At 47.3% G+C, this 15,937-nt stretch overlaps 1 protein-coding gene across 1 annotated transcript in view; it reads right to left on the reverse strand.

Annotated features, from left to right (window-relative positions):
- CILP2 (cartilage intermediate layer protein 2) overlaps positions 1 to 15,937 on the reverse strand; it is a 48,576-nt gene that overhangs the window by 23,086 nt on the left and 9,553 nt on the right. The window contains exons 2-4 of the mRNA XM_069216355.1: positions 9,181 to 9,276; positions 4,593 to 4,862; positions 2,592 to 2,774 (exon numbers count right to left, since the gene is read on the reverse strand). Of these exons, the coding sequence (XP_069072456.1) occupies positions 2,592 to 2,774; positions 4,593 to 4,862; positions 9,181 to 9,276 (549 nt within the window). The remainder of the gene's footprint in view (positions 1 to 2,591; positions 2,775 to 4,592; positions 4,863 to 9,180; positions 9,277 to 15,937) is intronic.

The following is a 15,937-nucleotide window of genomic DNA, read 5'->3' on the forward strand; positions in this document are numbered from 1 at the left end:
AGAACTCAGAAGAATTTATAAGAGTTTTACAAACTTGTCATGTAAATATTCTCTTCTATCCCACAAATTCTAATTAATCCTGAACTACTTCTGTAAAAGACAAGATTTGTCTTACAGGTCAGAAGGGATGTGTAGAGTTTTTGGCCTTCCCCTTCCAAAAAGGTGGGAACCAGGAGAACTTGTGAATTTTCTGACGTACTCTAGAATTAATAAAGATAATGTGAATTGCAGAAAATAAATCTGCAGGTACTGATGGAAAGACTGAAACGTCTACAGCAGACGTCTTGTTTGCAGTCGACCCCTTTAGAAATATTTGATATTGAATTTTCTAGAACTAATTCTGTACATTTTGTTTTTTTTGCAGCAGTGTTCGAATTTTGCAGAAGTGTAAGGAATACTGGATAAAACTGGTACAAAAAGTGTATTTGTATGCAAACAAAATCCGCAAAACGTACTTTTCTTCCCCAAATTCTTCCACAAAGAAGGAAAATGGACCTATAAAAACATTGTTTGGAGGAACTTTCACCTGCAGGTGTAGTTTTGTAAAGATGACAAACTGCTTAATGTTTGTGACAAAGCTTTAAAGACACAATTCTAATTTTACAAATACAACTCCAAATTTTATGTTCGTGTTTTCCACCAGAACAAACTTTATCCGCGTTTTTTAAAATGAATATTTGGAGGAATGCCCCAATTTGGTGCAAAAGCTTAGTTGGAAAACTAGCCTTTTTTCCTTAGCAGTAAATAATTCAGAGTCCTTGGTTTAAATTGAGTACTAAATCCTGAAATATTAGTCAGATGAGGTACTGCACATATTTGGGGTTCATGCTGCACCTTAAATGATGGCCTCTGTATTTCTATTTGTGTGAAGATCCTTCTAGAGCTTTCAAACCCACTAACGCCATGCTCCGGGGCCCATATTCATACTGTCACGAACTGCCAACATAGCGCCCACCGCAAACCCTGCGTCCTCTTGATGTTCATATGCTAGGTCTGTCTGATACACAATCAATCAATCAATCACTTGTGAAGCGCGCTACTCACCCGTTAGGTTCTCAAGGCGCTGCCATACACAACCCAGTGATGATCATTTCTTCAAAGTTGAACTTGGCCTTTCTAGGATATGAACCTTTGCCTTGTAGGCTCAAAAGAATATCTCATCACTGATGGCTCAATCCACCATCTTACCTGTACAGAGACCGTGGCGACGCATCTCACTCGATATCACCTCCTCTCCTCCGTGACCCAGGTATGGCACCTGCCTTGATTGCATTGCGTGCACCCTGGTGCCCATGTGTATCACCGGCTTACATTGCCTTGGTACACTAAACTATTCCCAGCATTTATGTTACTGGCTTAATCTCACTTAAATTCTGACATTCCGCTTTACTCTTCTTGTGAGAAGTCCCCCAGATTACGCCATAATGCCTGGTCGCTCCATCATTCACTCAAAACGCCTATTGTTGGAGCGCTCAAACAGTCCAAACGACGAGAACGTCTGCTGTTCACTGCACTTTTTTTTAAAGCAAAAAATGTGTCCTTGCATCCACAATGCTGCGAAGCAAAATGGCTGTATTTCCATTCATATAAATTCACATAACCTTTCTGAAATTTCACATACTTAGGCAAACTGAAATTCAAATTGTGAAGGAGATTCAAATTTCGCATATTTTGCACATTGCTTTTAATCACTTGCACAAGATGACGCATTACACACCTTTGCAAACCACGCATACCACCTGCACAGTGACCAAGTACGCACCATGGAGGGGTACATGCGTTATCAGACTTAGGGGCTCATTACGAGTTTTGGGGCCCCAATCTGGGACCACGAAACTCGAGGGTAGGATGCCACCGCCATGGCAGTGGCATCCCCCCCACGCCCCATAACAAGGTTTCTTCCGGCCAGACCTTGAAATATAGCATTGCTGCCGGTCTGACCATCAGGAACAGTACGACGCGATAGCACTCGGCTCCCGTAGAGGAGCCGAGAGTTATCTTATAGTACAGAGGGAGCTGTCCAGCAGCCTCACAATGCGCACTGTGTGCAGACAGTGTGCATTCCGATGGTGCTGGGCAGGGAGGCCCCTGCACTGCCCATGACATCGGAATGGGCAGTGCAGGGGCCCTGCTGTGGGCCCTGCACTTGTTCTCCGCCAGCCTTTTCATGGTGGTGAAACCTCCATGAAAAGGCTGGCCGAAGAACAAGGTTGTAATCAGCAGGGTGGCTCTGAGTTCAGCACTGCCCTGGCTGATTGCAACCAAGACCACCGTCATCCCATTGGGATATAGGATCCTGGCAGAGACGGCAGTCGGATGGTGGTCAGATCGTCAAACTTGTAATGTGGAGGTCCAACCGCCACCACGAGGCTGGCGGTCTTGTGACCGGCAGCCTCATAATGAGGCCCTTACTGTAGTACACATCTGAGACTTAACTATAAAACATGCATAAAATACTGTGCTACACTACCCCCACAACATACATCTGCTGCACACACATGCACACATTGTCCTGCAGTCCGCAGTCCTGCAAGCTTATGACGCACATTCATAACATGCATAAGTGTCGTGGCGCCACCACGTGTATTTACCTTCACACGGTGCAGCCTTGCAAGGCCTGCGGTCAGTGGCTTGGCCCTCACACCTGGGCAGGTGTGGTAACAGCGGGGGCTGGTTGTTCAGACAGGTCCGCTGTCGAATCTGGATGCCCGGCATTCCACAGGCAGAGCGGGAGCAGGAACTCCACGTAGACCACTGAGACCAGTAGAGCTGGTCTGAAAAATATCACAGAAAATATCAACTTTACAGTAGTTTGCAGCTGTTGAAATGACACTCGAGTCCAGCCTTCCAGATGGAATGTGCAACTTTCCTGGTGTTTTATTGTCTTCTGTAGTGTAGTTTTAATGATATATTTGATTACCGATTCCAATAGGGATGAATTGCTAATGGGAAATTGGAAAATTTCCAAATGAGGCATTGTCGCTAAAATACCAGTTTGAATAGTACACAGTGAGTCGGGTGCCAAGCACAGCCACTTTCTACTAGACTTGCAGCTCCCAAATTATGCAGCACTGTTCTCACTTCCGTAAGGATATCGGCTTTATGTGGCAGAGGGGAAATGTATTCAGGATGGTGGAAAATGCTGAAAACAGCTTAAATTGGTGGCTGTGCTAGGATATTTTCAAACTGATTTCAGAAGTGGGGTATTTTCAGTATGATGGGAGTGGTACAGTCCTGGTTGATTAGTGTGTGTGTGATACACGCCCAGATTAATGTCCAGCATATGACACTCTGACTGCGGCTCACACTGAAGGATGTTTTGCAACATATTTAAATTGGTGTCAGAAGTGGGATAGTCTCACAGTGGTGGAAGACATGCAGGCCCTCATTACAACCCTGGAGGTTGGCGGAGAAGCGGCGGTAAGACCGCCAACAGGCTGGCGGTAAAACTTTTTGGAATTATGACCATGGCGGTTACCCCCATGGTCATCCGCCACTTCTCCGATCCGACTGCCAGGGCGGAGATGACCGCTGGGCTGGAGACCAGGGTCTCCAGCCCGGCGGTCGTCACAATACCGCCGGCGGTATCATGACCCGGCTGACCGCCATGGATTTCATGAGGTTAGGAACCGCCATGAAATCCATGGCGGTGAGCACTATCAGTGCCAGGGAATTCCTTCCCTGGCACTGATAGGGGTCTCCCCCACCCCAACTCCCTCCCCTACACCCCCCACCACCCCTGCCACCTCCAAAGGTGGCAGGACCCCCCTCCCCACCCCTACCCCCAACATTACATTACACATTCACACCCGACACGCACGCAGGCACCACCAACACACATACCCACACACACACCAACATACATGCCAACAGCCACACACACAGTCATACGCACACACCCACATTCAGACATACGCGCACACATCCATACATACATACAGACACGCACTCATTTCCAAACACACAACACCCCCGCATGCATACACACACTCACACACCCCCTCTACATACACACACGCACACCCCCATGCACCCACACATCACACAACACCCCCTCCCCTAACGGACGATCAACTTACCTGGTCCGTTGATCCTCCGGGAGGGGACGGGATCCATGGGGGCAGCTCCGCCGCCAGCACCCCGTCAACAGAACACCGCCACGCCGAATCACAGGACGTGATTCGGTGGGCGGTGTTCTGTTGACGGGGCGGTGGAGGTGGAGCTACCTCCACTTCCCCGCAGTCCGCCAGTATGGCTGCTGGCGGCTCTCCGTCCGGAAAAGGACGGAGGGCTGCCAGCGGTCATAATGCGCCGAGCGGAAAACCGCCTGCACTGGCGGTCTTCAGCACGGCGGTCTTCAGCACAGCGATCCCTCGGCGGTCTTGTAAAAAGACCGCTGAGGTTGTAATGACCACCACAGTCTTTTCAGATTAGTGTTTGTATGATACAGGCCGAGATTAATGTCTTGTATGTATATGCTCTCACAGCCGCCTGAGTGGATATGTGTGTGATTTAACAGCGCAGGTAGAACTGAGGAGGTTCATGCTGGTAGTACATGTCTCGTGCCCTGAGCTAGGATGCCCTGTACTTACCAAATGGGCACTGGAACCTGACGTGATAGTTGGAACACATCCCGTCATCCGGCTGCTCCCGGTTGATGCACCAGAACCCCTTCTCTGGGCTGGAATGTACCACTTCCCCAGTCTCCTCAGGCAGCACCCACTCAGTGGTTCGGGCCTCCAGGGCGATTGGTCGCGCGCACAACCGCTCACGGTAGTAGAACCGGATGGCGTCGAGGGTTTCGTAATCACCATCTCCTCCTGGGTGGTCAATGTTGAACCATGAAGTCCACTCTGTGGCACCTGAGATCCAAATAACAAAAAGTATGTTTGATATCTGCTCTGGAGCAAACTATCAGAAAATTGAGAAATGCAGACCGCTTGTATGGTTGGGGTGGAGTCACTTTAGGGCAGGCCTGGTTATGATATGGGGAAGAAAAAGAGGCCAACCACCGCTAGCACTAGTTAGTCAAGGAAACTGAAGAGTTATGTCCTCCATCTGAAGGTTTGTGTCCTCCATACTGAGACAGGGCAGGCAACTTGAACCCTTAAGAAAACTGCTAGGAGTTTCCTACAATTCATAGGGTGTAGACGAAAAACTTGGTTGAAACTCTACAGCCATGGACGCCTCTTTGGGATTCACTTTTCCTTTAAACTTTCCAAAGCAGCTATAAACCATCAAATACTGCAGTAAAAGAGTCCTCTGAGCCAAGCTGACCATCCCAGACCCGGCTTCTACGTTTCCAATGCCACCTTTCACTGCACTCAGACTGTAAACATATCATGTGTTTAATATGGGCCTAAATTAGTTCCCCTCCTTGCCAGCCTGCTGCTGGGCTCAGGGCCAGCCTGTTTAACAGCCTCAGAAGCACACCTACCTAATGACATCTTTCCTTCCTGTCAGGTGCCAATCACCCAGGGCTTTCCAAAAACTTCCACTGGCAGGAAGGGAAGGGAAGTGAGTGGCTATTAAAGAAACCGAAAACATTCAAGGAGTCTCCTTGGCAGAACACACTGTTATCGAGACGGGCATCTTTCTTCGGAAAGGAGGTCCCGCAGTCAGCCAGCCATCTTGGTGGCACTGTATGGTAGGGACGCCGAGCCGACAATGTACTGTGTCAGCTAGGGGACCCTGTGTTCTCCCCCAGCCCCTTGTTACTGGCCAGCACAGTCGTAAGCCAGCTCGCCGAGGCCTTTGCCAACTCCTGGATGCACTGCGTACACATGCTGGTGGATCACAGATGTGTGGCTGATTCACAAAGCTTTCTGGCACAGTTGTGCATTACTAACTCATGCGTAAATTAAGCATGAGCAAACACAATGTTTACAAACGTTGGTGAAAATACTAATCTTGCATAAACACTGCATATGCAGAGTCTAAGCACTGCGTAGTGTGCGCGTGCCCGTCACGGTGTAAAAGAAGCTTCAAGATCACATCTGCTTCGTTTCAGGCAAAACGTGGTGCGTGGAAATGTGTGGTCTTCCTACAGTCACCCTGTAGAAGTGAAATGTGGGTGTGCATTCTCAAACCTTGCATACAACTTCCATGCGGGTGTGCACAGACCTTTGGGAAATGTTTTGTAAAATATTTCTCAACATCGATATCGGAACAGAGATATTGATGAGGTTGTGTGTGTATGGGTCTGTGTGTACGTATGTTTGTGTGTGCAATCATCACACCCCACCATTTGAGTAAATAGGAATGGGTGGATAATAATATCTGAGTGACATGATGTTTTCAGAAACCCGGGCTGAACAAAAAACGCTCCAGGCTGTTTACAATCAGGGCTTCTGGTGGCGGAGGAGATAAGGCAGGGACGTCACTGCGAAACGTAAGGGCTTTGCGTGGGCGCAGGCCCTGTCAGCCCTACTGTGCAGCTTTCAGCCACATACTGAAGTGGGGCTTTTCAAAGTGCACAACTTTCACTCCGAAAATGTTGTGCAGAAAATGTTTTACTTTCATCATGTAATTAAATATATGCTTCACTAGAGAGGCCAGAAAAGGCTAGGGGCGCAGCCCCTTAGCCCTTGAACACCAGCCGCCCCTGTCAGTGCATGTCTGTGTGTGTTTGTGTCTGTGTGTATGGGTCTCGGTGTCTGTCTGTGTGCGTATGTTTGTGTGTGCATGTCTGTGTGTGCGTGTGTGCATATGTTTGTGTATGTGTGTGCATCTCTGTGTGTATGTCTCTGTGTTGTGTGTGCGTGCGCGTGTGTGTGTGTGCGTGTGTGTGTGTGTGCCTGCCTTTATGTCTTTGTGTGTGTGCGCATGTGCATTTATGTGTCTGTGTGTGTGTGCATGTCTGCGTGTGTGTCTGTGTTTGTGTGTATGCGCGCGCATGTTTCTGTGTGCGGTTACCTTCTTGGCAGTGGCGTAGCGTGGGTTGTCAGCACCCGGGGCAAGGCAAGTAATTTGCGCCCCCTAACCCGTGGATTTTAGCACTCGCGAGCGCATCCCCCCCCAGATGTTGCGGCCGGCCCCCCCTGCACCGCCCACGCTACGTCACTGCTTCTTGGAACTGCAATCCATGAACATCCCCCTGAAAATGCTCCCTTTCTGCAGCCCTACAGAGCTCTTGTGCGTGTGTGTGTTGTACAGTGCACGCCTCCTTTTAAGATGCGGCTTGCGTCTAGATGCGTGAGTGCGTGACACACAGGGCTGTGAACATCAGCGCGCGGGTCTGTGTCCAGGGAGAGCCCTGTACCGGCCCCGGCTCGTCTTCCTGCCTCATCATTTAATGTCTTTCTGTTTTTCCCCGCCAAGAAGCTTAACGAGCGTGTTGTCGGGGCCCCGCCTGTGCCCCCGGCGGACGGAGGGTAATCTGTCCTCGGCGGCACCACCGGCGAAGGATGCCCTGGGAGGAATGGGCCTTGTTTCCACCAGTTGTGGTGGGCGGGCTACTTTTCATTATAAATTACAAGTTGGCAGATGTTCTAACCAGAATACAGTACTCTGCCTTGTTATTAATAATAATTACATCATTTACGCCCAAAATTGGGATTGGTGACAGCTTTACGAAAAGGTAATGGTAATAATATATATCTGTACAATAACTGCGGCAGGACTTTCAACTTTACAAACGTCTGCTTTGCATTTGGCCTAAAATTCCTTAGGGACTAAAGAGACAGGCCTTGGAAATACAACTACAGACGCTCATGTACTTGGAGTACCGATGGGGAGAGTCCGTACCACTCACGTGTGTCTCCGTGGCCATTCGATGCTCTCCCCTCACATCGTACATTCTGATTCATCATATAAAGTCGTATTTCTCTGAAATGATACCCGGATAAATAAGCAATTCGGCAGAATGTATTGCAATTCATGTGTACAATAACACTTGCATTTGGTTGTAATTGATTTCTGAACGAATTCTTCCACAAATATTTTGAAATTTAATTCTGCATTTTGTAGCTGAATATTCCTGTTTTTACAGTCCACATTGTACGTGGTTAGGAGTAATTACCAGCCAGCGGAGCTCACCGAGGACAGCCTTCTGGGCGATACTAGAATGAGATATTTCCTAATGTCTCCTTCACATCGGGCAGCAATTGGGCCAAGTAAAAGGCTTTCTTGTGAAGTTGACGAAACTGCACCATTTTACTTTCCATCTTTGCATCTATGGAATATGTAAACGTCATTTCCTGTCTCCTCCCCAGGTGCTACATTCTGTTTCAAAGTGTTGGGCTGTTAAAAAAAACAGTGAAGACAGACTAACCTGCACCGATACCTACAGCAGGAGTTCCAAGAATGGTAGAAAGAGATTTTGAGTGACAAAACGAATATACGAAGCACATTGGCAATCAGGTAGGGAATATTTTACCTTTTAAAAATAATGTAAATACGTTTTTGATCTTAATTTGCTTGTATGGATTTCTGAAGCAGTAGTTTTAATGGGGTTTTAATGGCTCTTACATCACAGAAGTTTACATGTTATCCTGTCAAATGCATTAAGAATATCAATATATTGAAAATAAATTGTTCAACTTAAATTCTTGCTGCAAGTTTAGCAGAGATAGATGTCCCCGGTAGCCGGTTTGAGGTATTCGTGGCAGCCCACCTAGAGGTGCAGCGGGTGAAACACCTCTGAATGTGCACTTCTGTAGACTGGGAGATGTAGGGTCTTGGAGGGATGAAAAGCCCCCAGGAGGCATCTGAAACTCTCCCACAAGTTGGGCCAAGATGGGCAGAGCTGCTTCAGTGGTCTGCAGGACTATGTCCGCTCTGGAGGTAAGGACCTTCTGGGCAGTAGCACACACTGTGACACTGCCCCTGGCCGGAGGTGGACATCTGTAATAATTTGTGAACTCAAGGAAGGCCTAGAATTCGCCATCAGTGGACATCCGCAATGAATGGAGGCAGAAAGGTTGGTAGTCATTGTATAAACTGCCGGCAACTAGTGGCCACCATGTCCTGACCATACGGCCTGAGGCTATCGGGAAACCCAAGATCTGGGGTTCTAACATCTCCCTCAAGGTGGGCAAAAAGTAGCCCATATTGTCAGGGGCAGGAGGTGTCCATGTGAAGGGTTTCTAGCAGGCAGCCCCTGATACACTGAAGAGATGCCCCAAGGAGGGCAAGACTCTGGACGCCGCTCATGCCAGAGTTGGTCACTGGGGGTCTTACCTGAAGTGTCAATGTTCAGAAACGAGGGCCTCCCCTTCTTCCTCCTACTGGTCACGTGCTTTCGGTTTCGGGACTTGGGGTCCTCCACCTCGGCTGCTGCAGGAACAGCAATATTGTCAATAAACAAGCATTGTCAAAAACACTAGATCTGGCCTTGGTACGCTACTGCGATGGTCACATTTTTCATTTTGTATCCCAAGCTTATGCTACCAAATAAAAATATAAAACATTCTGCCGCCTAAATGTGGCAGCCATATTCATATAGTGAAAAATATAAATAAACAAACATATGTAACTGTTGATTGTAATAGAATAGAATAGTACTGGTGCTTCCTAGTAAGGAAGTGCTCTTAGAAGAGTCAGAGAAATAATTTTTAGCTTTAAGGAACATCACATGAAAAAAGGATTCTTCATGGTTCAAAGGGCACTACTGACCTTGAACTGCTGTAACCCGAGTCCATAGTGTAAAGACACAAGGATGACTAAACAATAAAAAGGCCAAAGAATGGAAAGAAACAAGCATTGGCAAAGTAGAGTATCTGCAAGCCAGCCATTGCCCTGCACAGCTCCTTGTTTCAGGTGGATGTGTTCAGGTAATCAGGCAAAATGCCGTCACTCAGTGCAAGAGAGCGGGTGGCAGAAGAGGGCTGACCCTTTGCCTCATGTACAAGATATGGTGGGTGGTAGCAGAATGTGAACGGCAGCTGAACAGACCAATGAATGAACAAGGATGTCCCAAAGGCCATATATATATGTATGTATAGTTATTTGTATTTGGATTTTTGTTATTACTTTAGGCATGGAAACGAACATTGCGTGCTTCTTTCTCTTGAACGTACAGAAGAGGCAAATCAGCAATGCAGGCTTCTTTCACACAGCACCAACAGCAGTAATCCGACCTCCCCTCACGCATAGTACAGGCTGAACACGCCAGCAGCAATGCAAGCTTCACTCACACAGAGGAGGCACAGAAACAGCGTAAACTTCACTGAAACATGAAACACAGAACGGAGAGAAGCAGTGTAAACTTCACTCAGACATGGAACAGAATGAGAGAAACAGTGTAAACTTCACTGAAACATGAAACACAGAACAGAGAGAGAAGCAGTGTAAACTTCACTCAGACATGAAACAGAGAGAGAAGTGTAAACTTCACTAAAACATGAAACACACAACAGACAGAGAAGCAGTGTAAGCTTCACTGAAACATGAAACACAGAACAGAGAGAGAAGCAGTGTAAACTTCACTCAGACATGAAACAGAGAGAGAAGTGTAAACTTCACTGAAACACACAGAACAGAGAGAGAAGCAGTGTAAACTTCACTCAGACATGAAACAGGGAGAGAAGTATAAACTTCACTGAAACATGAAACACACAACAGACAGAGAAGCAGTGTAAGCTTCAATGAAACATGAAACACAGAACAGAGAGATAAGTGTAAACTTCACCGAAACACACAGAACAGAGAGTGAAGCAGTGTAAACTTCACCCAGAAATGGAACAGAGAGAGAAGTGTAAACTTCACTGAAACATGAAACACAGAACAGAGAGAGAAGCAGCGTAAGCTTCACTGAAGCATGAAACACAGAACAGAGGGAGAAGTGTAAACTTCACTGAAACACACAGAACAGAGAGAGAAGCAGTGTAAACTTCACTCAGACATGAAACAGAGAGAGAAGTGTAAACTTTACTGAAACATGAAATACAGAACAAAGAGAGAAGCAGTGTAAACTTCACTGAAACATGAAAAGCAGAACCAAGAGACAAGCAGTGTAAACTTCACTTAAACATGGAACACAGAACAGATAGAGAAGCAGTGTAAACTTCCCTCAAACATGAAACACAGAACGGGCAGAGAAGCAATGTAAACCACTCAGACATGAAACACAGAACGGACAGAGAAGCAGTGTAAACCACTCATACATGAAACACAGAACGGACAGAGAAGCAGTGTAAACCACTCAAACATGAAACCCAGAACGGACAGAGAAGCAGTGTAAACTTCACTCAAACATGGAACACAGACCAGACAGAGAAGCAGTGTAAACTTCACTCAAACATGGGATGGTGTCTGCATACTTCATGTACACAAGACAGGAGCAGTGTAAATTTCAATCAAACATGGAACAGTGGCTGCAACAGTGCACACTTCACTTACAATGGACAGGAGCAGTGTAAACTTCACTCAAACATGCAACAGTGGGTGCAACATTGCAAGCTTCTCTCACACTGGACAGTAGAAGTGTAAACGTCACTAAACTTGGAACTGTGACTGCTACAGTGCCAGCTTCACTTACACTGGACAGGAGCAGTGTAAACGTCACTCAAACATGGAACAGTGGCTGCAACAATGCAAGCTTCCCTTACACAGGACAGGAGCAGTGTAAACTTCACTCAAACATGGACCAGTGACTGAAGTAGTGCAAGCTTCCCTTACACTGGACAGGAGCAGTGTAAATTTCACTCAAACATGGACCAGTGGCTAAAGTAGTGCAAGCTTCCCTTACACTGGACAGGACCAGTATAAATTTCACTTAAACATGGAATAGTGACTGCAGCATTGAAAGCTTCTCTCACACTGGACAGGAGAAGTGTAAACTTCAGTTAAACATGAAACAGTGACTGCTACAGTGTCAGCTTCACTTACACTGGACAGGAGCAATGTAAACATCACTAAACATGGTACAGTGGCTGTGACATCGCAAGCTTCACTTACAGAGGACTGGAACTGGAGCAGTGTAAACTTCACTCAAACATGGAACAGTGACTGCTACAGTGTCAGCTTCACTTACACTGGACAGGAGCAATGTAAACATCACTAAACATGAAACAGTGACTGCTACAGTGCCAGCTTCACTTACACTGGACAGGAGCAGTGTAAACTTCACTCAAACATGGAACAGTGACCGCCACAGTGCCAGCTTCACTTACACTGGACAGGAGCAGTGTAAACTTCACTAAACATGGTACAGTGACTGCTACAGTGCCAGCTTCACTTACACTGGACAGGAGCAATGTAAACATCACTAAACATGGTACAGTGACTGCTACAGTGCCAGCTTCACTTACACTGGACAGGAGCAGTGTAAACATCACTAAACATGGTACAGTGGCTGTGACATCGCAAGCTTCACTTACACTGGACAGGAGCAATGTAAACATCACTAAACATGAAACAGTGACTGCTACAGTGCCAGCTTCACTTACACTGGAACTGGAGCAGTGTAAACTTCAGTTAAACATGGAACAGTGACTGCTACAGTGCCAGCTTCACTTACACTGGACAGGAGCAATGTAAACATCACTAAACATGGAACAGTGACTGTGACATCGCAAGCTTCACTTACAGAGGACTGGAGCTGGAGCAGTGTAAACTTCACTCAAACATGGAACAGTGACTGCTACAGTGCCAGCTTCACTTACACTGGACAGGAGCAGTGTAAACATCACTAAACATGAAACAGTGACTGCTACAGTGTCAGCTTCACTTACACTGGACAGGAGCAGTGTAAACATCACTAAACATGAAACAGTGACTGCTACAGTGCCAGCTTCACTTACACTGGACAGGAGCAGTGTAAACATCACTAAACATGGAACAGTGACCGCTACAGTGCCAGCTTCACTTACACTGGAACTGGAGCAGTGTAAACATCACTAAACATGGTACAGTGGCTGTGACATCGCCAGCTTCACTTACACTGGACAGGAGCAGTGTAAACATCACTAAACATGGTACAGTGGCTGTGACATCGCAAGCTTCACTTACAGAGGACTGGAGCTGGAGCAGTGTAAACTTCACTCAAACATGGAACAGTGACTGCTACAGTGTCAGCTTCACTTACACTGGACAGGAGCAGTGTAAACATCACTAAACATGAAACAGTGACTGCTACAGTGCCAGCTTCACTTACACTGGACAGGAGCAGTGTAAACTTCACTCAAACATGGAACAGTGACCGCCACAGTGCCAGCTTCACTTACACTGGACAGGAGCAGTGTAAACATCACTAAACATGGTACAGTGGCTGTGACATCGCAAGCTTCACTTACAGAGGACTGGAGCTGGAGCAGTGTAAACTTCACTCAAACATGGAACAGTGACCGCCACAGTGCAAGCTTCACTGACATTGAACACGAACAGGAGCAGCGTGTACTTCACTCAAACAAGTGATAGTGGCTGCAACAGAGCAAGCTTCCCTTACACCAGACAGGAGCAGTGTAAACTTCACTCAAACATGGAACAGTGATTGCCACAGTGTAGGCTTCCCGTACACTGCACAGGAGCCAGAGCAGTGTAAGCTTTCCCCACACAGAACAGGCACAGCAGAAGTGCGGGCTTCTTTCACCAAGCCAGAGCAGGCAAAGAGGAGCCCAAGCTAATTATCCCGATAACAGGCACTGCTCAGGCCAGAGCACTGAAAGCTTCCCCTTTGTACAGAAGGGTAGCACAGGCAGGAATGTGAGAACTTCACCCACATACACACTCCCCCAGACAAACTCACGCACCCACACGCACAATACAGTATGGGCAGCAGCTGCGCAAGCTTCACACATACACACGTACAATACATCATGGCCAGCAGCTGTGCAAACTTCACACACGTGCACGATATGACAATGACAGCAGCAGTACACGCTTTCCTCACACAAAACAGTAACAGCAGCAACGTACTCATCCCTTATATACGGAACAGTGTATTCATTTGAACCTGTGGTTTCCAGCACTTGGCACCGGCCCTTTTGGCATTCTGCCACATGGTGGTGCTGTTTGATTTAAAGATAAGCACAACAACAGTTGTTTATTAATTCAATGTATCGCTAAAACAGCTAATACCTGCTGCCCAAGCCATTCTTATATATTTGGGGGCCCAAAATCGTCTGAATTGTCAGGTATAGGGGTTTGATGGTTAGGAGTTGTATTGATGCTGTCATTGGTAGTGCTGGAAGTGGCAATGGGTGATGCAGTCTCCAATGAATTCCTGACGAAGGCCCTGGCACTCGTATTTCTACAAATTAAGCACTGAGTGGTGAGAGCAGTCACAAGTGTCTCACGATTACACAGAACAGAGGAAATAACCTGCTCCAAAAACCTGCATGTAACAACAAGTCACAGGTTACAGCCCTACAGACAGTGTGTGGCGCTTTGTCGGTGCTGGAGAGGAACATGTGGGGGGGCTTCGAGGTAGGAGTAACACATGCCATAGGTGGAAAATGGAATTAAGAAAACCACCCGGGTGGTGTGGTGCTAAGGCTGGCGACCCATGCATCTGGTAATGGGTGGTGAGAGCGAAAGACGTGCTACTTCAGCATCCAGTGTGGCACCTGCATGTCTCCGGACATACCAGGGTGCAGGAAAAAACACAACAAATGCAACTTGTAGCATAGGCTTGATCCAAAAGGACTGTGAGGAGTTATGACTTTTAGGACTGACTCCAGAAATTGCAGGAGTGAGACACACCTACTCTTGGATGAATACCTTGTAAGTGAGACCATTAGAACACAGATTTTCTCAGAGGATGTATTCAACTACTCTTGTTGAACCAGAGGTTATTGAATCCCAACATTAAAAAATATACTATGTGACCCTTGGCAAGTCACTCTATATTCCTGAGCTGTGTCTCCTTGCCTCCCAAACTGCAGAGTGAGTCTGTGCCACTTCTCCTACCGGCTGTGTAACACAGCTAAGTTGGAGAAATGTAAGTGCGCATGCCACTTTGGCCGTCCTAAGATGGCTGACCAAACTGACATGCACACTTACAGTGCCCACCATTCCTCCTCCCTGCCATGGCCCGCCCTAGATTCCATGGCTCAGTCAGACACCGATAAATAAAATGATAATAATGGCAACGCTATAAAGGGGAAAGGCAAGCCCATAGGAATGAGTCCACAATCCCTAAAAAAGTTGGAGTATGAATGCAGATACTGAATGGAGCAGGCACTGAACCCAGGCTGACTGCAGCAATATTAATAACACAGCCAACTCCTGTCAGGCAGGAGCAGCCCAGCAGGGCCTTTTCTTCACGCTCCTAGTGATCAGTGATCTCCTAGGCAACTTGTGTACTCATGATCAAGACGAGCCTGTACGGTGGACAGGAACTCCACCACTCGCGAAACTCCGTGGAATCCTGTGGAGTTTATAGGTAACTCTCCAGAATTCCACAGAGTAAAACTGCAAGTTCTGCCCACCCCTACAGCAGGGCAAGCCTCCCCCACATCTGAACAGGTGCATCACACTAAGAACAGTTACAGCGCGAACTGTGGCACTGCGAGCTTCCCTCACACACACGGCATGGACACCAAATGTGACAGCATGTCGAGCATCCTACACACCTGAACAGGTGCATCACACTAAGAACATGGCACTGCGAGCTTCCCTCACACACACGGCATGGACACCAAATGTGACAGCAGGTCGAGCATCCCACACATCTGAACAGGTGCATCACACTAAGAACATGGCAGTGCGAGCTTCCCTCACACACACGGCATGGACAGCAAATGTGACAGCAGGTCGAGCATCCCACACATCTGAACAGGTGCATCACACTAAGAACATGGCACTGCGAGCTTCCCTCACACACACGGCATGGACAGCAAATGTGACAGCAGGTCGAGCATCCCACACATCTGAACAGGTGCATCACACTAAGAACATGGCACTGCGAGCTTCCCTCACACACACGCATGGACACCAAATGTGACAGCAGGTCGAGCATCCCACACATCTGAACAGGTGCATCACACTAAGAACA

This window comes from Pleurodeles waltl, chromosome 12 (assembly GCF_031143425.1).
Source record: "Pleurodeles waltl isolate 20211129_DDA chromosome 12, aPleWal1.hap1.20221129, whole genome shotgun sequence".
Classification (NCBI taxonomy): domain Eukaryota; kingdom Metazoa; phylum Chordata; class Amphibia; order Caudata; family Salamandridae; genus Pleurodeles; species Pleurodeles waltl.